Source organism: Notolabrus celidotus, chromosome 1, assembly GCF_009762535.1.
Source record: "Notolabrus celidotus isolate fNotCel1 chromosome 1, fNotCel1.pri, whole genome shotgun sequence".
Classification (NCBI taxonomy): Eukaryota; Metazoa; Chordata; class Actinopteri; order Labriformes; family Labridae; genus Notolabrus; species Notolabrus celidotus.
In genome coordinates, this window is record NC_048272.1 from 5,101,697 (window position 1) to 5,116,955 (window position 15,259).

Genomic DNA, 15,259 nt, shown 5'->3' on the forward strand with positions numbered 1-15,259 from the left:
GTCGACCTGCCCCCCATCCAGGACTTGTACCGTTCCCTGGCCAGGAAACGGGCAGGTAGCATCACTGCTGACCCCTCACACCCTGGAGACAAATTCTCATGCCTATTTGTTGTTTCTTTGTATTTATAGCTAAGGTTATTGTTATTATATTTTTTTATTTGATTTTTTATTGTAGTTCTTATTCTTATTCTTATTCTTATGCCTTGTACAAAGAGAGCACAGTTTACTAAAGTCAAATTCCTTGTGTGTTCAAGCATACTTGGCAAATAAAGCTGATTCTGATTCTGATTCTGATTCTTTTCTTTTTAGTTTGTGTTTAGGTTTCTCCTCTCCCTTCTTATTTGAATTTATTTTACTTTATTTTTTTCTTTTAATCTTGAACTTTTTAGGGAGCCTTTTTAACATCTGGCAAGGGACCACGGATGCAAACTAGCCTTTTGGCTAATTCTGGCATGTTTACAGAAGTGTTAATTAATATGCACCGTCCTTTTAAATGAAAAATAAAATAAAATAAATACAGTTGTGAACGCAACGATTCAGCACCCTTAAAAATGCAACATTCTAAACATGCTGTTTGTTGTATTTATCACATCTGACAGGACAGTGTAACAAAGACAGACATGCGCAGTCTAAATGATTTGCCATAGAGCAGGGGTGTCAAACATGTGGCCCGTGGGCCAAGACCGGTCCGCCAGAGGTTCAAATCCGGCCAACGGAATGACTTTGTAAAGTGAAAAAATTACAGAGAAGACATTAACTGCAATTTTTCAATAAAAGTTGGTTAACTACTGTTTTAAATTTGTCCTCTGGGGGTCGCATAAAATCACAGTGCTGACTGAGCGCACATAAGCGGCGCTTTTTTCTCAAAGTGAGAAAATAGATTATACTTGCTGTTTGCATAATCCGTTTGAGATTCATAAAGACTTGTTAGAGCACTATAAGATGATCCACTAACTACTAACACTAGCACCACAACACTGTCCAGCAAGCAAACTGTTCCTGCTGGAGCTGAGGGGTCCAAAATAATCAACTTTACCTTCTTCATTTTTTTGTGCTAAAACAAAGTGAAACATTTGGAGTTTCATAATTTATAGGTTATTATATTATGATTTTACTAATCCGGCCCACTTCAGATCAACTTGGGCTGTATGTGGCCCCTGAACTGAAATGAGTTTGACGCCCCTGCTGTAGAGCATTAAGAAGGATTTGTGAACAGATTTTTTACATGGCATCTGCCAAGTATCCATCCGGAAATAACCTTAAACATTATGCAACTGTTGTGGTGATATTAGGCTTGGAATATTACGTTCCCGTGTCCAATAGATTCCATTCATTTGAAACTAACTCAGAGAGACAGAGGGAGATAATTTGATAAAGTTGAGGTGTGGCATGATACAAACATCAGAGGGTATGGAAATATTAATGTCACGTTTGCTATTGAACACACACACACACACACACACACACACACACACACACACACACACACACACACACACACACACACACACACACACACACACACACCACACACACACACACCCCTTCTTCCTCGACATTAATCCTTTTACGTAACACACTGTTCCCAGCTTCAGGTCTCGCGTTGCTTTGCTAATGGAAGTGTCAGAGTGTCAACAACAGACAGGCAGCAGCAGCAGCAGCAGCAGCAGCACAGCAGCTCTGTCCGGAGCAGGGAGGGGGGAGTCAAGAGGCTGTTTACACGTCGGGTGAGTAAAGTCAGGCTTCCGATTACATAACTCTTGATGTGTGATATTCTATGAAATGTGTTCAGTTGTCTTCACGAGGTGTGTTATATTCCCACGCGACATGCTTCCAGGCTTGGTAAATAAGCAAAGCTTCCTTTAGCATTAGCATGCTAACGATGGGCTGTGTACTCCAGTGTGCACACAAGAAGCTGCACGAAGCTCCGAGTAGCAGGCAGCGTTAGCCGAGCTGGAGGTGTTGTGACTGGGGGGGGGGCACTCAAACACATCCGGCTGTATTCAGTCTATAATTATTAGTTCTCATTATGGTTGCCTTCATGTTCCTTGTAATGACACAGCTGTCACGTTTCCCCGGACCATAATATTTTGGTGTGCAGTGCGCTAAAGTTGTGCTAGTATAAGGCCCTTATACTGCCTTAATGTCAAAGCTTGCAAATGTAATTCACACTCATGGTTTAACCTGCACACCAGTCGTAACTCAAGCCACCTAGCTAGCCACATAGCCGAAACGACCTCGACCACGATAGCCAGCCACCGCCAATGACCTGACAGTGGTAGTGTGGGGTGGGCATTAGCTTGCCGTGGCCCTGCTGCTGCTTCATCATCATTGCTCTGTTTAACGTGGATCTCAGCTTGTTTTGGGGCACTTTTCTTTCTAACGGTCTCCGGCCTATTTGCCTCCTAAATAGATTGCATTCGTCCCAAGTCCATATTTTTCTACCGTCTTGGTGAGAGGCGTAGGCATGCTATTACGCGCTAAACCAATAGTAGTTCTCAACAGGTGCATGGCATTCATGCAGACACAGAGTAATGCTTCAGGTTGATGCATGTGTAAGATAGAACCCAAGCTAACACACACCTCAATGATAGATGCTGATATTCTACAATTGTGTTGTCTGCCAATGGTTTTCTCTTTGTAATTTGAACACCAGTATTTTGAATGCTGCTAGCTGCATGAATGAATAATACTAAGTTGCTTTGTTTTGTACTCTCTTTTGCAGCATACTTGTCTGAGATGGGGGATGATCGACCATTTGTATGCACTGCCCCTGGATGTGGGCAGGTACATTCCCCTTGTGGACATTGACACTCTCTATCACTCATCATTTCAATCAATCATCAATCATCAATCAATTTTTATTTGTATAGCGCCAAATCACAACAAACGTTATCTCAAGATGCTTTTCAAACATAGGAGGTCTAGACCACTCTATGTCAAATTATGAACAGAGACCCAACTTCAAGACAGAGTAAGACTCAGTCTGACCCAAGCGGCAACCTAACCGGTCTGAAACTATGAAGCCCATGCAGAAGTGTTATAAACTGCAGTTCATCGAGAATCCGCTTGAGGCTGGCTGCAGAAACACCGGAAACCACATAGACACAAATTCAAAGAAGACGATCTTTGCAGCTTTAACAAACATGTTTACAGCCTGGTTCAAAAAATGGCTTGCCGCTTGGACATGACAGGAACACATAGCTGTTGGCTAGGAGGCTCAAACCCCGCCTCTTTACGTCACACTCTGCCTGGTTGAGTTACGCATTTCCAATATGGCTGCCGCCATCGATTGGCTTCAAAACAGCGCTCAGGAACAGATGGGTGACGTCACGGTTTCTACGTCCATTATTTATACAGTCTATGGTCTTACCCCACCTTAATCCATCATGAGCATTGCACATCTCAATATATAGCTTAGTTACAGTGGCGAGGAAAAACTTCCTTTTAACAGGCAGAAACCTCGAGCATAACCAGACTCATGTTAGACAGCCATCTGCCTCAACCGATTTGGGTCTTGAAAGAGGGATTGAGGAGCATAAAAGAGAGACAGGGAGGGATGATAGTGATCACTCGGAAATCATTCAGCCCTGAATTCAATAACTAATATTCATCTCCTTCTGATAGTGGCATGAGGTTATTTTGATTAATCATATATCTAGTATTAAAGTTGTTGTACATGATGATGGAGCACTAATAGGTTTTATTTTACTGTGCCATATTAAATGTAGACCATTTGCACCAAGAAGCAGATATTGTCATACATTTCACAACAGTAATAACTCAGTACTTTTAATGAACTCATACTCTATAATTAATCTTCTTTGCAGTAAAGCTTCCTACAATAACTTTTGTATCTGCTTTTTTTTTTTTTTTACAGAGATTCACAAATGAAGACCACCTGTCAGTTCACAAACACAAGCATGAAATGACACTAAAATTTGGTCCGGCCAGAACAGACTCTGTTATCATTGCAGGTAATAACATTGTAATCTATCTTAATACTTGGAGTTAATAACATTCTTCTAACCCAGTGTTTGTATACCACTTTAATGTACATATATCTTTCTGCCCACTAAACCTTTACCTTTTTTCTTTTTGCAGATCAGACTCCTACACCCACACGTTTCCTCAAGAACTGTGAGGAGGTTGGTCTATTTAATGAGCTGGCCACCTCCTTTGAACATGAGTTTAGTAAAGCACATGAAGATGACCAGAGGACAAAACATCCGGTAAGCAAAGGGACAGATTTACATGAAATGAAGAGAACACAGTTGGTTTTCTTGTATTACAGAGTAAAATCGGAACCATTTAGTGCTTCAAATGCTGTGATTTTCATCATATCCTCTTTGATCCAAGGCTGCACCTCTTCAAACACCATCTGAAGTAAAAGTTGAGGATGAAGGTCCTTTAAGAGTTGATTCTTCCTCTCCTGGAAGTCCAGATTCCTCGTCCAGCATGTCAGATGACAGCATAAGCTCAAGGGTGAGAGGCAAGGTACTGACTGCAAAAACTTATCTGTGGTCAGCACATTTTCTCATAGATTTATTCTTGATTAAAACTGCTGCCTCTTTGACATCAATAACTGGTTCTCTCTCATGCAGATTGATACACTCTTGGATTAAATAGTAGTAACATTGATTAATTTGTGTACAGGAGATCCCTGCAAAGCCTGTGGCAAGCTCTGCCCCCACTCCAACCATTGTGCGTCCAGGTTCTCTTCCCCTTCACCTGAGTAATGACCCTCTACACCCAACTCTGCCTTCTCCAACATCTGTCATCACGCAAGCTCCACCATCCAACAGACAGCTTAGGTAAACTACAGTGTGTTTGTTGTTTGCATGTTTGTTTGCCCAGGGCGGTTGTTGTAAAATATCTCAAGTTTTGGACAAAATGTACATAAAAATACGGCTTCTTTAGAGGATCGCATAAAGGTTTCAAAGAAGCTTTATTCCTCTGGAGACAATATTGATTTCCTGATACCTTTCTGTTGCCAGCGCCTGCCGTTTGACTGACAAAGAAGTTATCAGTAACAACAAATTCTGATGCAGTTGCTGCTTCAGTTTTAGCTCTCTCTGCTGTACATTTACATAAAAACAATCATCTGTTAGTGAGCCTCTAGATTCAGTTTTTCCTATTTATTTATTTTATTGTAACTGTTCATTTTACTCTGCCTTCATCATTTCCACTTCCTTTTCTCCAGTCACTAGTAAAAGCTAGAATAGCATTAATTGTCCAGTTCTGCCTCTAGGATGATGGATGTATAGGTGTATGCTCAGTCATATTTGAAAAAGAGTGTGTTTGAGGTCTTTTTATTTTTCCTTCATCCTCTGTTTCCTGTTTTAAAAACACAGGTGAGGCAGGTGTGGGTGGCAGCCATTAGTCCTCTACAGCTCCATATCGCTGTTATTCCATAGAGACTAGACTCTTGAAATAATACCTCAACCATGTATTCTGTTGCTGTTTTATCGAGACATAAGAGTAAAGGTACAAACAGAATGTCTGTTGCCTATATTGAACGTTTTGTCGACCTGGCTCTCGTCCTGTATTTTGTCAGCGGGTGCAGAACAGGTGAGTAGCCATTTATAAGTATCTGGTTTTTGCCAACAGTTCCCCAACAGGCCCATATCCACTGGTTAGGCACCTCCCCAACGGGCAGACAGTCCCTCTCCTGCCAAGTCCTGTGCAAATGACTTCAGTCATATCTGTGAGTACTTTGTGCAACTCTGGTTGAAAAGTAAAATAAATTATACTTTTAAATGTGTTTATTAACCATGTCCTGGCTTTTAATCTGTCTCTGGGAATTTTCTTTGGATGTGAAGCTTGCAAGGCCAGTAAACTCAGTGCCTAACATCCCTGGGATTCCAGGACCTCCAGTGGGCGGAGCCAGCAGTGGGTCATCCTCCCCATCTGGGTTTAGTCTGCACTCAGAGACCAAGATGGTGAGATTTTCTCTCATGATGGCATTATTTTTAAAGGCTGCATATGATAAAAAACAGCTGTAGCCCCATACAAGTGTCTTATTACATGTAATCAAATCTGCATCCCTATGTTCTAACAGCTAATTTTCAGAGCTTTACATTAAAATCATCTTCATGGAGTTCGGTATGTGTCTCTCTGTAGCGACTGAAAGCAGCTCTGACTCATCAGGGCCCAGGAGCACACGATGGAGCTGGTGGGGGGGCAGGATCTATCCCTGCAGTCCCCCAGCGGCAGGAACAAAGCCAGCAGCCCTCTCAAAACTCTGACGCACCATCACCTGCCCAACCCCAGGTAATACACATGAGTGTATGAACTGCTCCTAACACGAGTCAGACTTAAAAAGACCCCTAGTGTACAGGAAACCTGTAATTGATATGAATATATACAAGACTTGAGTCCCTTGAATATATGTCGACTTTAAATCTGCCTTAAACCTCCTGTTACCAGCCAAAGCAGATGAAAACATTCTTTTTAAATGTGACTTTCTGTTGGTTGAGTTTTTAAAGTGTAGTTATGTAGCCTGTATTTTTAGCACAAGTTAGTATTGCTTTAGGTTAGTCCTGGAGGTAAATATTGGTCTGTACTTGCAAATTATTACTGTTTATACTAAGTTAAGATTTAAATGGCTTACCCTGGTAAAAAAAAAATGTGTCAGTTGAATTTTTATCCATTTTCACATATAAACTACTTATACATACCAAAACAGAGGTTACAGGTGTGATCTTGAAGGATCTACAGTCAATACAGTATATTAAAAAAAGAGCATAGCCTCAGCAAACAAACAATAAACAACTTTGAGGCCAGCCACAAGGATTGGCCGAGCACTTAATAGTTCATGCATGTACCTTGACGTCTGTACATTCATGCACCTACAGTCTGTAGACATACAGACACTTTTATCATATCTGCAAGTACCCTTCACTATTTTGTACCTTCTCAGGCTGGCTACAACTAGACAACTTTAGATCTTAACCAATTTTGAAACCATACGAGACCACACACATCAGGACAGCTCTGACCAATTTTGAACATAACAATCCTCTGAACACACACACTAGATGATTTCATAAGACTGAGACCACACACTAAATGTTTGCAGTAATGATTTCACAGTGGCTAATCCACAGACACGAGACCGTTGTGAGATCAAAAGTGACCTCAGAAGACAAACAAACATGGAGGACAGTCAACATTGTTAACGTGTGCTCTGTTATGCAGTGAAAAAGAGGGTAGCAGGTGAAATCCTGGCTGAGAAGATTGAATATTCTAGTTTTATAGAATCTCAGTATTTCACTTGGCTTGAGGTACAGTTGTGTTTACATTTGCTGTAAAACTATGCTGCATTTGGTTGGTGGTGCTTCCCAGTCTGCTCCTCTCATTGAATATTGCAGGCATTCTGTCAGAAGCTGTCTGACTTGGGGTTGTAAATTTCAATCAAGTTTGATACTTATGATCTCAGGACAGGAAGGCTTCGACTCGGTCAGGAGCAGTAAAATAGTCGTATTGAGACCACACAGTTGAGAATTGTTTGGACAGCTAATCGTTTATGAGAAGCCTCAAATCAGGTCACGCCCCCTAGATCACCCGGGGGTGGCAAACCAGGCCTTAAATCCGGTAAGGCGGATCAGTAATTAATCACTTTAGAAACGCAATGCAAAACTCATGCATGTAAACCCACCTGTTCTCATCTACCAGGTTTCCCCAGCTCAGCCTACAGGAGGCCGGCGACGGCGGGCTACAGAGATGGACCCTGACGAAAGGAGGCAGCGTTTTCTGGAAAGGAACCGGGCAGCCGCCTCTCGCTGCAGGCAGAAACGAAAGCTTTGGGTTAACTCTTTGGAGAAGAAGGCGGACGATCTTGTCAACATGAATGTCTCCCTAACGGTGAGTCTTCTGTGTCCTTATCCTACCTTGATAGAATGACAGAGGGAGACCTTAAAACAGTCACTAAGGGTACCCTGAAACAGATCTTAAAACAGTCACTAAGGGTGTCCTGAGACAGATCTTAAAACAGTCACTAAGGGTGCCCTGAGACAGACCTTAAAACAGTCACTAAGGGTGCCCTGAGACAGACCTTAAAACAGGCACTAAGGGTGCCCTGAGACAGACCTTAAAACAGTCACTAAGGGTGCCCTGAGACAGATCTTAAAACAGTCACTAAGGGTGCCCTGAGACAGATCTTAAAACAGTCACTAAGGGTACCCTGAAACAGACTTTAAAACAGTCACTAAGGGTGTCCTGAGACAGATCTTAAAACAGTCACTAAGGGTGCCCTGAGACAGACCTTAAAACAGTCACTAAGGGTGCCCTGAGACAGACCTTTAAAACAGGCACTTAGGGTGCCCTGAGACAGACCTTAAAACAGTCACTAAGGGTGCCCTGAGACAGATCTTAAAACAGTCACTAAGGGTACCCTGAAACAGACCTTAAAACAGTCACTAAGGGCGCCCTGAGACAGAGGTTAAAACAGTTACTAAGGGTGCCCTGAGACAGACCTTAAAACAGTCATAAAGGGTGCTCTGAGACAGACCTTAAAACAGTCACTAAGGGTACCCTGAGACAGACCTTAAAACAGTCACTAAGGGTACCATGAGACAGACCTTAAAACAGTCACTAAGGGTGCCCTGAGACAAACCTTAAAACAGTCATAAAGGGTGCTCTGAGACAGAGGTTAAAAAAGTCACTATGGGTGCCCTGAGGCAGACTTTAAAACAGGCACTAAGGGTGCCCTGAGACAGACCTTAAAACAGTCACTAAGGGTACCCTGAGGGAAACCTTAAAACAGTCATAAAGGGTGCTCTGAGACAGAGGTTAAAAAAGTCACTAAGGGTGCCCTGAGACAGATCTTAAAACAGTCACTGAGGGTACCCTGAAACAGACCTTAAAACAGTCACTAAGGGTGCCCTGAGACAGATCTTAAAACAGTCACTAAGGGTACCCTGAAACAGACCTTAAACAGTCACTAAGGGTGCCCTGAGACAGATCTTAAAACAGTCACTAAGGGTACCCTGAGACAGACCTTAAAACAGTCACTAAGGGTGCCCTGAGACAGACCTTAAAACAGTCACTAAGGGTGCCCTGAGACAGACCTTAAAACAGGCACTAAGGGTGCCCTGAGACAGACCTTAAAACAGTCACTAAGGGTGCCCTGAGACAGATCTTAAAACAGTCACTAAGGGTGCCCTGAGACAGATCTTAAAACAGTCACTAAGGGTACCCTGAAACAGACCTTAAAACAGTCACTAAGGGTGCCCTGAGACAGATCTTAAAACAGTCACTAAGGGTGCCCTGAGACAGATCTTAAAACAGTCACTAAGGGTACCTTGAAACAGACCTTAAAACAGTCACTAAGGGTGCTCTGAGACAGACCTTAAAACAGTCACTAAGGGTGCCCTGAGACAGACCTTAAAACAGTCACAAAGGGTGCTCTGAGACAGACCTTAAAACAGTCACTAAGGGTGCCCTGAGACAGACCTTAAAACAGTCACTAAGGGTGCCCTGAGACAGACCTTAAAACAGTCACTAAGGGTGCCCTGAGACAGACCTTAAAACAGTCACTAAGGGTGCCCTGAGACAGACCTTAAAACAGTCACTAAGGGTGCCCTGAGACGGACCTTAAAACAGGCACTAAGGGTGCCCTGAGAAAGATCTTAAAACAGTCACTAAGGGTGCCCTGAGAGAGACCTTAAAACGGGCACGAAGGGTGCCCTGAGACAGACCTTAAAACAGTCACTAAGGGTGCCCTGAGACAGACCTTAAAACAGTCATAAAGGGTACCCTGAGACAGACCTTAAAACAGTCACTAAGGGTGCCCTGAGACAGACCTTAAAACAGTCACTAAGGGTGTCCTGAGACAGACCTTAAAACAGTCACTAAGGGTGCCCTGAGACAGACCTTAAAACAGTCACTAAGGGTGCCCTGAGACAGATCTTAACACAGTCACTAAGGGTACCCTGAGGGAAACCTTAAATTAAAACAGGCACTAAGGGTGCCCTGAGAAAGATCTTAATACAGTCACTAAGGGTGCCCTGAGAGAGACCTTAAAACGGGCACTAAGGGTGCCCTGAGACAGACCTTAAAACAGTCACTAAGGGTGCCCTGAGACAGACCTTAAAACAGTCACTAAGGGTGCCCTGAGAGAGACCTTAAAACGGGCACTAAGGGTGCCCTGAGACAGACCTTAAAACAGTCACTAAGGGTGCCCTGAGACAGACCTTAAAACAGTCACTAAGGGTGCCCTGAGACAGACCTTAAAACAGTCATAAAGGGTACCCTGAGGCAGACTTTAAAACAGGAACTAAGGGTGCCCTGAGACAGACCTTAAAACAGTCACTAAGGGTACCCTGAGGGAAACCTTAAAACAGTCATAAAGGGTGCTCTGAGACAGAGGTTAAAAAAGTCACTATGGGTACCCTGAGGCAGACCTTAAAACAGTCATAAAGGGTGCTCTGAGACAGAGGTTAAAAAAGTCACTAAGGATACCCTGAGACAGACCTTAAAACAGTCACTAAGGGTGCCCTGAGACAGACCTTAAAACAGTCACTAAGGGTGCCCTGAGACAGACCTTAAAACAGTCACTAAGGGTGCCCTGAGACAGACCTTAAAACAGTCACTAAGGGTGCCCTGAGACAGACCTTAAAACAGTCACTAAGGGTGCCCTGAGACGGACCTTAAAACAGGCACTAAGGGTGCCCTGAGAAAGATCTTAAAACAGTCACTAAGGGTGCCCTGAGAGAGACCTTAAAACGGGCACGAAGGGTGCCCTGAGACAGACCTTAAAACAGTCACTAAGGGTGCCCTGAGACAGACCTTAAAACAGTCATAAAGGGTACCCTGAGACAGACCTTAAAACAGTCACTAAGGGTGCCCTGAGACAGACCTTAAAACAGTCACTAAGGGTGTCCTGAGACAGACCTTAAAACAGTCACTAAGGGTGCCCTGAGACAGACCTTAAAACAGTCACTAAGGGTGCCCTGAGACAGATCTTAAAACAGTCACTAAGGGTGCCCTGAGAGGGACCTTAAAACAGGCACTAAGAGTGCCCTGAGACAGATCTTAATACAGTCACTAAGGGTGCCCTGAGAGAGACCTTAAAACGGGCACTAAGGGTGCCCTGAGACAGACCTTAAAACAGTCACTAAGGGTGCCCTGAGACAGACCTTAAAACAGTCACTAAGGGTGCCCTGAGAGAGACCTTAAAACGGGCACTAAGGGTGCCCTGAGACAGACCTTAAAACAGTCACTAAGGGTGCCCTGAGACAGACCTTAAAACAGTCACTAAGGGTGCCCTGAGACAGACCTTAAAACAGTCATAAAGGGTACCCTGAGGCAGACTTTAAAACAGGAACTAAGGGTGCCCTGAGACAGACCTTAAAACAGTCACTAAGGGTACCCTGAGGGAAACCTTAAAACAGTCATAAAGGGTGCTCTGAGACAGAGGTTAAAAAAGTCACTATGGGTACCCTGAGGCAGACCTTAAAACAGTCATAAAGGGTGCTCTGAGACAGAGGTTAAAAAAGTCACTAAGGATACCCTGAGGCAGACCTTAAAACAGTCATAAACGGTGCCCTGAGACAGAGGTTAAAAAAGTCACTATGGGTGCCCTGAGGCAGACTTTAAAACAGGCACTAAGGGTGCCCTGAGACAGACCTTAAAACAGTCACTAAGGGTACCCTGAGGGAAACCTTAAAACAGTCATAAAGGGTGCTCTGAGACAGAGGTTAAAAAAGTCACTATGGGTGCCCTGAGGCAGACTTTAAAACAGGCACTAAGGGTGCCCTGAGACAGACCTTAAAACAGTAACTAAGGCAAAATCATCAAACCAAAATAACAGGATCACTCCTGAGTTTTATACCAGATTTTTTATTTCAGATTCACTGTCTGACAAAATAGAGTCATAATATATTATAGATAGAATCTATATTAATCAGTATTAAATCAATATTAATCAGTTATTTCTCCTGTTCATTCCCCATTTGTTCTCATTTTCATCATGAAGAGAATCTGACAGTAAAGTTTCTTTGTTTGTAAAAACACTTGTTATATTTCCTGTCAGGTTAATACAGTTTCATATGAGGCTGATCATTAATGAGCACAGTGATTGAAAAGAGTTGCATGATTTATATTTTCCCTTAAAGTAGTGAATAATTTAATAATGAGGCATTTTAAAAGTGAATCGATCCGTGATGCTTCGGGACAGAATAAATAGAGAGCAGATTCTCTTCATCTGCAGGTGTGTGTTAAACAGGTAAACACAGAGACAGAGCTCTGATACTGTTTATATGTATCAGAGTTATTACAGTGAACATGTGTGCAGACACAAACAGCTGTTAAAGCCGTCATCACAAACCGACGACGCTTCATGTGACGCTCTGGAGGAAAGGACGTCTCATTTCTCTAAATACAAATCTCCTCGTTTCCTCTCTCCTCTCGTTTCATTTCCTTGCATCTCTGGTGGGCGGTACTGAGGGAAGTGAACGATGCAAGGATGGAAGTTAAGAGCTTTGAGACCCACACTGGGAATGATTTGTTTGCTGTGTTTTTTTCTCACCACTAGAATGAAGTCACCCTGCTGAGGAGTGAGGTGGCACAGCTAAAGCAGCTCCTCCTGGCCCACAAAGACTGCCCTGTGACTATGATGCAGAAGAAGGCAGCTTTCTTAGGTAACCATTAGAGGTCAAGAACTGAGTCTTCATGCATTGTACCAGTTGTTCTGTCAGGATCCATCTATCACCTTCTCCATCTAATGCATTCTTCCTACCCGCTCACCTCTCTTAAGGGTGAATGTTTCTTACTCTGTCTCAAGCTGCAGGAGGAGAGGAAACCTCCAGGGACACTCCCACTGAACCCATAGGCTCCCCAGCTGCAGTTATCCAGCACGGGCCGTCACCCCCAGCCCCCGCCTCCAGTCCAGGGCCCACCATCAACGGCATGAGTGTCCGGGCTGCAGAGGCGGTCGCTATGTCAGTCTTAGCCGGCATGGGATCCGGACAGCCAGGAGGGATTGTCATGGCAACACAGTCACAGTCAACTTCAAGATGATGTGCTGATGCAGGTGGAAAGTATGAACACAAGTGGCCGGACTGGTGCAAAGTGATTGAAAAGAGGGTCCTGCCCTCAGCCCCCAACCCCTGGTTAAGATTCCCCCCTCCCCTCACAGCCAGTGATAATCACACACAGACACTTCACAGTGCCTCCGTCAACTCCTCTGTCCCACCAGGCTCCCCGCCCAGAGAAGCTCTGTCCCACTGTATGTACATATGAATAACACGGTGGACAACAACTCTGCAGGCAGGCTTTGGGGTCAATTCTTGTTCAGTAGTGACCGTTGGAAAAAATGTTTTCAATAGGTATGAATGAAAGATCTCTGTCAGATATATCCGTTTATTTTCATTTCACTTTAAGATGCAGCTTTAGTCCAACTCTGTCCCAAACGCTGGCTGTGATGAGGTTTTGTTGCTTCCAAGGCTGACAGTTTTACTTGTATTTTTCAATTGTAAAAAGAGATTTACATGCCTGATACTGGTCGTTGACATAAAGTTTTGCTGATGTAGTGAAAGTACAGTGACAGATTAGTTGCCGGTCTGCAGTAAAAGGCAACCTGAAAAATGTTTCTAATATTGTTTTTGCTTTCCATCAGTTTTCTGTCTGTATTTCCCTTTTGGAGTTAATTCTTCTTAACTACACATGACGGTTTAGTCAGCCGAGTGTTAAACAAACCAAATTCTAGCTCTGTGCACAGTTTACCCTGTGGGTGTGTGCCTGACTTTTTTACCATCCTTTTTTAAGCCATTTGGAGTGGATGTCATTAAATTATTCCTGTATGTATAAAACCCTATTGACTGCATGGATTACTTAAGGCTGAAGTATACCACTGTGTGTTTGTGCTCAACATACTATCACTGTTTATTGATCTGCTTTTTTTCTGTTTTATAACATGAAATTATAAATGCAAAAGCTGTCCTTGTCATGTAAGGATTCGATCCTCTGTCCTAATGTAACACACTTGAAATGGTTAGCTTTAGAAGGCCTTCAAATGATAATCAAACATAATTCGTCTGAGATCCTTTACCCTGGTATTTCAGTTAAGGAAAGAGTAGTGCAATATATTTTTCTATTAAATATCAATGTTCTTGCTTTTAGCTGATGTGTGTAGCCCAGCTGCTGAGAGGGATTTGGTCTGTTTCAGTTGAAAGTTGAGGAGACCAGAGAAATGTGAAGTGAATGAATGATAGATTAGTGATTAGCGCACACTTGTATGAAATTACAGATGTCCTAATCAGTTGCTTTCCAACATTTGAAAAGCTGTCGTGTTTCTTGAAGTAGACATGTGTAAGGTGCTTCTTTTGAAATTTGAGTTTTGAACTCCAAATTATTTTATACCACATTGTACTTCCAGGACTATCATGTTGTTTTTTCCGTTTGTCACTGTGTTTTTTTTTTAACAGCATTGTTTCAGATGTCGTTTTTTTTTTTCTCTATGTGCATGTTAGGTTTTGTTTTCTCCTTTATTTGACAGTATGTCACCTTTATTTTGTTTATGAGAAAAGATATCTTTTTATTTTTTGAGGAGATTGAACCACGTGAAAAACATGTATCAAAGATCACTGTATGGTGTGTTTGTTAAAAACTCAGGCCTAAAGATGGGAAAAAAATTACAATATTGTGTATAGTCTCAACTAATGGATAAGTTGTGTTTCGGGCAAATAATAAAAATAAATTAATGTAAAAGAAAAGACACTTTTCAACACTATGTGCTTCTTGCAAGGTACCACTTCATTATAGAGTCATGTAAAGGTTCCAGAGGAAATCATCAAAGCTGTTTTTTTTTTAACATTTACATCACAAATTACACAAAATAATACATTTTTGTCGCTAGCATACAGTCTGGTCGCTAGCAAGGAAATATCACCATCTGGAAAATGGCAGCCATTTTTATTTAATGAATTTCTGCAGTTTTCAAAGACCGTTTAGAAAAAGGTGAAGTGCTGTGACTTCAGTGATATAGTTATTCATACGTGGTGGGCGTGGGTAAGGGGTTAGGGCCACTGAAAAAAAAATAATAATATTATTATTATAAAAAAAGTCAGAATTATGACTTTTTTCTCAGAATCCATCATCCAGGTCTACACTCCCCCTCGCCCACTACGCTCTGCCTGTGAAAAGACGCCTGGTGCTCCCAGCCCAGCATGGCTCTAAATCTCTTGCTAGACTCTTCTCCTCTGTTGTTCCCAACTGGTGGAATTAATTACCCAACTCTTTACAATCCACAGAGTCC

The 15,259-nt window shown here is 42.6% G+C and overlaps 1 protein-coding gene across 7 annotated transcripts; it reads left to right on the forward strand.

Annotated features, from left to right (window-relative positions):
- Positions 1-1,287: 1,287 nt before the first annotated feature.
- Positions 1,288-13,941, forward strand: atf7b (activating transcription factor 7b). 7 transcript variants are annotated; one of them, XM_034675269.1, is made up of 13 exons: positions 1,288-1,408; positions 1,590-1,727; positions 2,726-2,787; positions 3,881-3,977; positions 4,105-4,232; positions 4,360-4,485; positions 4,657-4,814; positions 5,611-5,707; positions 5,823-5,942; positions 6,124-6,273; positions 7,678-7,866; positions 12,539-12,644; positions 12,761-13,941. In XM_034675269.1, exons 3-13 carry the CDS (start codon positions 2,740-2,742, stop codon positions 12,763-12,765), a joined length of 1,224 nt encoding a protein of 407 aa, XP_034531160.1. In that variant the 5' UTR covers positions 1,288-1,408; positions 1,590-1,727; positions 2,726-2,739; the 3' UTR covers positions 12,766-13,941. The 7 variants fall into 7 exon arrangements, with proteins under 7 accessions (XP_034531160.1, XP_034530737.1, XP_034531236.1 ...); XM_034674846.1 differs by lacking the exon at positions 1,288-1,408 and having other exon boundaries at positions 1,583-1,727; positions 4,360-4,497; positions 12,788-13,941; XM_034675345.1 differs by lacking the exon at positions 1,288-1,408 and having other exon boundaries at positions 4,360-4,497; positions 6,151-6,273.
- Positions 13,942-15,259: the final 1,318 nt, after the last annotated feature.